This window comes from Puccinia triticina, chromosome 12A (genome assembly GCF_026914185.1).
Source record: "Puccinia triticina chromosome 12A, complete sequence".
NCBI lineage: Eukaryota > Fungi > Basidiomycota > Pucciniomycetes > Pucciniales > Pucciniaceae > Puccinia > Puccinia triticina.
The window spans coordinates 2,554,346-2,564,174 of NC_070569.1; the positions used below are offsets into that span (position 1 = coordinate 2,554,346).

Here is a 9,829-nt window from a genome sequence, read left to right on the forward strand (position 1 = left end):
ATTTAAATTCTGTTTAGATCATTACCAGCTGATAAGGTCTTTTTTTTTCTGGAGATCAGCCGAGATCCCAAAAACATTGTTGAAGGAATGGCACATAAACTCCACCCTCCAACTTGTTATCCGTGGCGAAGAAGCAAAGAAAGGCGGTTTGTTGGGAAGGGACAATGTGAAGAAGAAGAACAAACCCACTTTACATCTTGACTCACAAATGATGACAAAGTGGAAACGAGCTATTGCGGGGAAAGAGAAATCTAAGGGAAGGCTTTGTGCAAATCCCATGGAGCTTGATCCAACGGTATCAAGCGAAATTATGATAACAATCAAAGGAAAGAACTTCAGCACAGCAAATCACCATCTTGGAAATTCTTATATTGAGTTTTTCTTTGGCCCTGACCAACGGTTTGGAACCATCAAGAACATATTCCGCTCAATTCAAACACCTGGGAAAACATGGATTATTGTTCTTCCTTTCAAGGAACTGAACAAAACTGATGATCCCTACAACGATTATCCGGACCTCAATTGCCGATTGGTTTGAGATGAGTTTGAAGTTGCAGTGATTGTGGAGGAGGAGAAAATTGTTGGACATGTGGCTGTCCTGAAGAACCCTGCAGGAACTTTTGGAATTTTAAGCGAGACCATCACAGCTGTTGGATTGGGCACGGTGGTAAGTCATTCTCATGTGATACGGTTTTTTTGGACGTTATCTGACAGATTGTTTGTCCAGGGATGGGAAGGTCTTGAGATGTAAGATCTATTTGGATGTTTTTTATTCTCATATGTACAAACTTTATATATATGTTTGCTTGGATGTTTTGCTTGAATAAGGGGTGCTTTCCCTTTCAGCTTGGTATATCGATGATACCAGATCTTCTGTTTCTGATCCGAGAAGCAACACAGTGTCCTCTATATATTATTCTGAAGTTACTCTGAACCCAAGACCATGTTCCTTGCTTATTGATTTTTAGATCACTCTACACTCGTCTCTGTCTCCTTCTTGAGAAACCATAAATATTCTCGATCAAAATTCAAAACATCTGTTTGCAATATTTCATCTTCAAATTGAGATTCAGCTACATCAATGGATCATGAGCCTCAGGAAGTCGACGCCGACGGAGGTAACGGAAATGCTGATCAAGCCGGAGGACAGACTGGACCGCAAGGTGGGGGAAATGGTCAAGACAAACACAGCTGGATATCAAAGGTCATCGACAGCATCCTACCTAACATCACTGACGAAGCCAACCGTAATAGATCTGCTGGTAGCTCAGCTCCTTCTGGTGAGTTAGAAATCACAAGAAAAATTTAATTATCATTTTTAAATTGATTTTGATTCGGGCTTTCATCGGCTAGGTTTGCACCCTGCAGGATTGTTGAACACTGACAGCGTCACGGAACGACCCCGACTGGATCCCCATTTCGTTGTTGAGAATGCCAGAGGGGCAAGAGCTCATGTGGAGGAGAATGGGATTCAAATCCGTGGGGAGCGCCGAGCCCTAGGAATTGCTCGGAAGGAAGCTCTCAATGAGCATTGCAACAAGTATTCTTGTGGGATCCAACATTTTATCAAATTTTTCCTTGGAGGACCAGTAAAACCGCAAGAATATCCTTCATCGCCGACCACAGAAGAATTAGAGGCTCTTTACTGGGTAGACAGGCAATCCAAAATGATAATTGAACAACTCGATAGGTTGCGTTCCAGTCTCTTGGCCAAATCTCTAGCGGAGCAAGACTTCTATGTGGCACAGGCCGAGAAGGAGATACGTAAGAATATCCCACTTCCAACATTCCATCCGGCTCCGAGGAAAGGTGATCTAGGAGGTGGAAAGCCAATCAGTCTCCAAACGAAGGGGGATGTTGAGCGAGCGCTAGCCTTAGCTGGAATCTCGAGATTCACGTTTGAATGGAACGTTCCCCGTGACGAGGATTTGACTTGGAACTCTGCGGTTATTGAAGTGATGGGAAAGAAATCTGTGGAATGGCTTGGACAATCAATGAAAATCAGTGAGGAGGAGACTGGACAGGTGGCAGCTATCATTAAACGTTGGCTTGAAACTAAATCGCAAGAGATTCAACAGTACGGAGATATGGATGTTACCCAGTACGATGATATCAAGTCAAAGAAATCAACCAAGGCACAATATCAGAGGTGGCGCAAGAATGTAAGTGCGGTGTCTCCTGCTCAACCCGTTTTTCTGAACCAGTAACACAAGTTGATAATTTGTTTTGCACTGCAACAGATCAAGGAGCAACGATGTAAGATGGGTGATAAAGTCTTTCATAATCTTCCCCAACTGGCGGTAGTGCTGGAGGACAAGAGGTGCCACTCGGATATTGAAGACGGACCGGACGGCGCGAATCCTATTAGTGTATTTCCAGCTTGGCGTAGTGTTCATCTCACAGAAATCCTCCACAATCTTGATCGAATGGTGCAAGCCCAAGCTACCCATCACAAAACAATCGAGACAAACAAGAAGATGTATGCACGTTCGGCACGTAACCACGCGAAGACTGTTGGTGGAGCTATTGGCGTTGCACGTGATTGGCCAAAAGATTGCTATGATCAAGGGTTCTGGAACGGTCTGAGTAAATTCGAGCAGGATACTCTTTCAAAAATTCCGGAAGTCAACATTGCACAGATCGCTCAAGGCTTGACTCAGATTTGCCGAAGGGGTAATTACACCGGCTCCAGTGGTCCATCAGACGGAGGAGTGACAAGCCGTGGTCAGAAACGAGTTCAATCTGAAGAACGGAATGATGACCAGGTGGGAGGTGTCCCAGGCGCTAGCGGAGGAATGCATGTCGATTAATCAAAAATGATGGTTTTTGGGGGGCAGGTGATTTTGTGTTGGCTGTTTCTTTTCTTTTCTAACGGTGGTATCCTTCTAAAAGATGTTTTCTCCAATTGTACTTCATTTTGATAATCTGGAGGCTGGAGATAGTTGAAATAGATTCTGGTATTTTGGAACCGGATTGTGATGCCGATTCCTGTGCAAAGCGTAGATCCCGTGAAGAATGTGGGATCTGCAATCACCAGGTCAATGTCACCAAAACGTACGCGCGTACGTTTTGGTGACACAGGGCAGACCTACAAGTTGTATCACAACTAAGCCCTCTGCCAGGGGTTTCTAGCGCAACAGAGAGAACTTGTGATCAAGATAAGTCCAATTGCAATTTATATGTAGATGAAGTGGGGTTTAAGTCAAAAACAACCAATCCTTCATCTACACTTGTGACCATTGTGATACCTGTTTGTTTGAGAGTTATTTCGTATGCAGAAAAGAGTGAATCCATATTACATATGATAATTCCCCCTGGGTTTATTTGGAGAGGGAAAGACAAACTTGGGTGCTAGGACCTGAATGCATATCTATGTCCTTCATGATTCTTAACGTATGACAAAGTGTGTTTCTTGATGAAATCAGCTGGTGGTGCTCCCTGCTGATAAATAATGAACAGTTGATTATGTATTCCTTTGTCTACAAGGGGATTAATAAACCTAGAAGATGGTCTCTCAGACCTATGTAGATTGAAGATCGAGTCAAATAGATTGTGGTTGTACACAACCCTTTTTGTTGATGCGTCACCTGCTTCCAATGAGAATATATAAGCACGCACTTTTCAATGGTTCTTGTCTCTTCCCCCCACCTCCCATAATTTCTCCACATCACAAGCGTCATTTAATCAACTCCATCAATTCTCCCAACCTATCCTCCTTACATATCAACACACAAAAACAATGAATACCGAGACCCCAAACACTCCTCATCCAGCTCCCTTACCAGCCGAACCCAATGCCACTCGAGAAGCTCCACCAACACCACCCCCAAGTAAGAATTTCATGGCAGTGGATTGTTCTTATTCCTGTTGTTCCTCTTACTGACTGATTAAATCACACAGCTAAAGAGGTTTTAGAGCAGAACTTCCTTGGTCCGCCATTGCCAGCCCCAACGTTTGAAGAGTTCTCAACATCGATGAAAAGTAACAGCCTTCCTGAGCCCCTCAACCCAGACCAATCAATCCTCCAAAGCAAAATACAGCAGATTACAGCAGAGGAATTCAATCGTAACATTTCAACTGCTGAAACAACGTTACTTGGCTTGGTCAATCTGAGGCTGCCAAGGAGCCTCAAGAGGAAGATTGGCGAATGCGCTCATGAAATTAAAAACTCAAAATTGAGTGTGTTATCTGTTGAAACCATTCAAGAGTTTCCTGAACGAAAAGCTGATTTATTCCCTTCACCTTAGCATTTGAGGAGACCGGTGAAATACCAGACAATGAGGGAATCAGTATTACTGAAGCACAGCCACCCCGCCCATCTTCCTGCAGCACAACCTTGGTTTCCACAATCCCAAGAAGATCAACAAAGAAAAGCAAAAAGGCCAACTCAGTTGACCCAGCCTCGCTATTAACCCAAGGACGTGTTTCTGTTCCTACGAATTCCAACACTCCAGCGGCTTCTGATAACGTCAATGGTCCTGACCTCCCGGTGGTGAACACATCATCTGCGACACCTTTACTTGCCAACCCAGCATTGCAAACGCCTGCCACCCCCAGCCAGACCACATTTGACCCAGCCCCACAAACCATATCACCTGCCGAGTTGTTCAAACCTACCGGGCCTCAAATGGACAAGGGACCTTGAGATACCGAGAACAGTGCAGTTTCCGACTCTGCCAATTACGGTGGGAAATTACCTGCTCCTTCTTTCCTGCCCTATGTCATACTTCTATATGCTAACCCGTCAGCAGCCTACTGATAAATTATGGTTTTTGGATTTTACAGCCCCAGGTCCACCTCTGGATAACGCTCCTCAGTCCAAAATACCTGTACCACCTGAATCAAGTCGTGAAATTGAGTCTGGCGGTAACCAAAACGACAAATCTCAAACCTCGGGAATCCCTGCTTCCCTTGCACCAAATACTTCCAACGGTGGTGATCCAGGAGCCACCAACTTGCCAACCAATCTAACTATCCTCAAGTCGATCGATGCACAAATTTCAGTGATCAAGATCTCTCAGGAAGTTGATGGTGTGAGGCCAAACTGGGAGAGGTACAAAACCACATGGGCTGCTCTCTCAAAACTTGCTCAATTTCGAGCTCAATCTCTCCAGAACCCAGGTCCACACAGCATGGATTTTCACTTTGAAAGAACTTCCTGCTCATACACTTCTTGGATTAAAAATATTAGCTCTCTGGGTTAGTTGCACATCCTTGTTTCACTTCATTTCACCTCAATAATTTAACATTCATCGTACTCTCCCCTCAGCCACCGACTTCTTAGCTCCATCTCCAAATGACCAATGGAACTGCCCAGACGTCATCGATTTCGATCTGATTTTGGTATTTGCCCAAAGAGAAAAAACTGGCTCCTCTGAGCCATTTGTCTCTCCCACCTCGAAAACCAAACATCCTGAGTCCACACTCATCCGATTTCTTCACCGTCTCCAAAGCCCACCTCCTGCAGTCATCTCCAAGTGGGCCAAGATAATTGCTGCATCAGTTGAGGTCATGGCTTTTAAGCTCTACAACCCACCACCTCCAACTCCTGATGCCAACGACGAACCAATTAACCAAGGTCTTCAGGTTCTTGAATGGCTTGAAGGACTCAAGAAATTGCTCTCAAATTTTGAAACAACTAGTGAGACCGACCAAACCTCTGCTGATGCCAAAGGAAATGTTGTCCAGCGCTCTCACGCCATCAATGTCCTGAAAGAATTTGCTAAGGTCATAATCGACGTATATATGGGATACATTATATTCCAAGTTCACGGTCTCAGTGGACCTCCACTAAAAAACAGCCAGGTCAAGCGAAAATCTCGAGCCCAAGAAGCCACAGCCAATCTGTCAAACTCAGGATCCAACCCTGGTCTCACTCAAATTGCTGCCGGAGACGCTTTAAAGACGAAAACCACGGCTGTCCAGAAACTCAAGGAAATCCAGACTAGGCAAAACTTCCAGCCCCTCACCTACTTCCTTGTTGGCGGTGTTCGAGGTCTCTTTGTCACTTCCAAAAATTACCGCCACTCCCCAGTATCAGAATGTATGTCATTCATCCAGTCAATGGCGGCAATTAATGAGTGGTCCAAATCACCTCGAACACCAGAGGAACCGATCTGGAAAAATCTGTCAGCATACCTGGTTGAAATCTTCAAACTGGCATTCCAGTCACCCGGTAAAATTGTACCTATCCAAAAAAAGCCAGATCCTCATGAGTTAGCACAGGCTATTACGGTAGACTTTTTGACCCATTGGAGGACCAACCAACCTAGCTGTCCATTTCTCATTCCCCAGGCACCTCGCCAAATCACCAAAAAGTAATGTGTCTCCTTGAGTAGCTCTGTTGCAGTACATAACCCCCTCCTGTTTCACTGTGTCAACACCCCCCTCTTTCAGCTCCTCCAATCTGCCAACGATAGTGTGCCTTTCTCTTCATTTCAGGTAAATGGCTGCCTATGTTCAATATCTGCCTTCCTTAGCTGTTTGTTCTGAAAATTGTCAGATTTTTGTGTGCTCCAAATTGTGTACATAAAAATGACATTGAGTTGAAATAGATTGCACATGAAACTTTTGAAGATTTGCTTGTTTGCCCCAAAAATAACCAAATCGGCCTCTTTTCCTGTCCTGACTCAGGCAGTCTGATCTCTGTCAACTCCTTACTATGTCACATGAGGATTGTCTTGGCTCCTAGGTTCTATGTGCTTTAAAATAAAGCAATTGTCTTTTTCTTACCCTTGTAGTATACCTATTGAAGGCTATCATGTAGAACCCTTGTGATAGGAATTGTGTGAATTTTTGCTCCGGTGCAGACCACCACCCTCTTATCTGAAAGAGAATAATACCTGGAGGAAATATTGTCAATAGGTCCTTTGCACTCATTCCAAATCTCAGTTACACATACGTGACTTTTGTTTGTTACTTTAGACAATAATCAAGACTAGGGATATTCTAAGAGGCTGTTGACCGTCTTTTGCCTCCCTGTAAAAGTGTTTCCTGTCAAAATTCACCGATTTGAGTCTTCCTTTGTTTCAAAGGATTCATGTAGACACATCCAGCAGTGTGGTTATTTGATTATTCTGCACTGGGAATTGGTGAGAGATAATTGATTTTATGTGAATAAGTTTCATTTGGATTCACTTGAAAATCTTGAATGCTATCTGATGAAATCACTTCAAAGTCATTTCTTTGATTTTCTTTCTCTGAAATTACCAAGATGTAGGAATATGTCAGGGAGCAAAGGTCACACAGAAACCTTTGCTGGACATGTTAAGGGATAAGTGTCATGTAAAATCCAGTATTAAACTCAAACTGTGTTATATACTGCAAAGGCAGTCACCTGTTGCACTTTCTCCAATCCAAAAAAACAATATGCTGGCCAGAGAATCACGACTTATGCCTCCCAAACTGCAAAGTACTGCACTTACTCCAAGGAACCTTTTGCACATTCTAACTATACTCTATCAAGGTTTGATAACATTACACAGGTATTTGGCATGAGGAGGAGCAAGAATTTACAAATGTCATATGGCTTGGATAAAGCATCATCATTTTTTATCAAAGAAACACATCAAACAATGTCTCAAAGATGGGAAGGAGGAAACTTTTGGGAAGTGGGAAAAGACAAAGAGGAAATAGGATGAAGTGTTGTATTTTCACTTAAATCTGTTCAAGGCTGAATGAAATGATCTCTTTTTTCCGTTCCTTCTCTTTGGTAACTTCACCAGTGCCCAATCGTCTACGTTTAACTGTTGAATTTTTTTGGGATTTGACCTGAGGAAATATCTGGTTGATATTGAGCGTCCTAAAACTTCGAGGCTGTTGACCTTCGCAAAAAATAAGTGTCAATTGTAACCCAGCACAAGAAGCAGGAGTGGGAAAGTGTGGCAGCTGATCACTTACTGTTGTTTCCACAATGTGAGCATCCTTATAGGATTCAATCCCAGCCTTACCACCAAACTTGATCCAGTCCCCACGTTGAAGCTGACACATTTTACCCAAAAGTTCAGAGTCCCAGGCAAGAAGTCGGATTGAGGCCCCCTGCAATCAGTTTGCATGAGTTCTAAGTGAGTTCAAAATTCATATAACTATCACCTAGTTTCACCAGACAGCGTACCTTCTTTGGTAATGCGTCCTGAACAGTCACATAGCTTTGTCGACAAGCAGTCCAATTGTAATTAACCTTTACCACATATCCAGATCCCCAGACGCGAGCCTTGTGAAATTCCTCGACCAATTCAAAGCTTTGGCCTTGGTGTAACACCCACTTTCCTTCGCCAACCGTAACCTCGGGGTAACCACCAAAAGTACTAGCAGTAAGGTATCCAGTGAAAAAGATTTGGGTTTCAGGATTGTAAATGAAAGGAGGGGGATCTGGGCTGCATGACTTTAGAATGACATGGAATTTTGACAGTTCAGAATATGGGATATGTTGGACTATATCATTGGAACTGATCACAGTGGTGAGATGGATAGTATTATCTAAAGATCCATGAATCAATGTGATATCCACTAGAGAAATGTGCAGGTTTCCAGATATCTCAAACATTGTCGTAAATTTCTAATGTGGAGGTCTGGAGACAGATAACAGTACTGGAGGTATAGGGGGAGTTGATAATCATGAGGGGTTTGATCATCGGTGGACCATTCCTATTTAAGTTATTTTGGTGGGACCTCATGTTCCAAAACCCCACATACCACCACAATTTCTGCAACCAATAGCTGCTTCACCCCTTTCAACTCTTTAATCAAGGGGAGAAGATTTACAGAAGGGAGTCCCACCACATATCCAAATAAATTACCACAGGGATGTTTAGACTTTGGGGTTTCCAATCAATAAATATTTGTGGCACACGTCGAGATGTCTAAGGGACACCAGCAGAAATAAGAAAAGGGCTTCTGTTTAGTTTTTTGGGGATGTTTGGTTGTGCCGTACATAATGAATAACTATATGCAAAACCCTAAAAGCAATATGTAGGTGTTATGTATGCAGAAGCACAAAGGAAATGATCACCATGTGATGCAGCATTGTTTGTGAGGCTTTATGTTTGAGAAAATGATTCACAAATGAAGTGCTTACACCACATTGAACTACGATAGGCCTTTGTCCAAAATGAATTTGACCGGTATCTCCACTCCTGTATAATTTTTATGTAAACTATAAGGGCCAAACACATCAATTCACCACGTATTTCTGCCCAAAAAAATCAATTCCCTGCATATTTCTGCCTCAAAATGGAATAGCTAGGGCTTGTCACCAAAACGTACGCGCGTACGTTTTGGTGACAAGCCTTCTGTGCTGGAAGATTCAACCTCAGCCAGCACCCCCACCTCAAATAAAAACTGTTGAAGCACTATTTTTCATATGACAATAAAACGCCAGTTCACCATTTGATGTCAGTCCAATATATACATCTTATCCTTCCCTTCTCGAAGTGGAGGGGGTAAAGAAATGTAAATTGTTCACCCCTCTTGCTAGCCAGTTAACATGTATCACAGTTTTGAACTGCAGTTGGGTGATATCCCAACTGACACTCCCTGACAGCGTAATTCATCTCAATGCACAGTACCTGCATGCTTGTGTACCTGTATTCATATCCCAACTGTCTGAAATGAATTTTTTTAGGGATATACCTCCTTCAACATATTTTCACCCAATGTCTAATACCAGTTTTTCACAACGATTTTCAATGTTACACACAAGTACATCCCAAAAAAAGTGCCTGGTAATTTAATGCTGGCATATTCCAGGGGAGATCCCCCCCAAAATCTATGATGTTGTCACAGAATGGTTAAGTCAGAAGCCTATGAAAACGTAGCATACTTGTCTTTT

General features: G+C 43.0%; 1 protein-coding gene across 1 annotated transcript; it reads right to left on the minus strand.

Moving 5' to 3' along the window:
• Nucleotides 1-7,656: 7,656 nt before the first annotated feature.
• Nucleotides 7,657-8,545, minus strand: PtA15_12A229 (uncharacterized protein; the record flags this gene model as incomplete). The annotated part of the gene is made up of 3 exons (XM_053161817.1): nucleotides 7,657-7,815; nucleotides 7,900-8,037; nucleotides 8,114-8,545. The coding sequence occupies 3 exons, from the start codon at nucleotides 8,543-8,545 to the stop codon at nucleotides 7,657-7,659; spliced, it is 729 nt and encodes a 242-aa protein (XP_053025797.1).
• Between the last annotated feature and the right edge of the window lie 1,284 nt (nucleotides 8,546-9,829).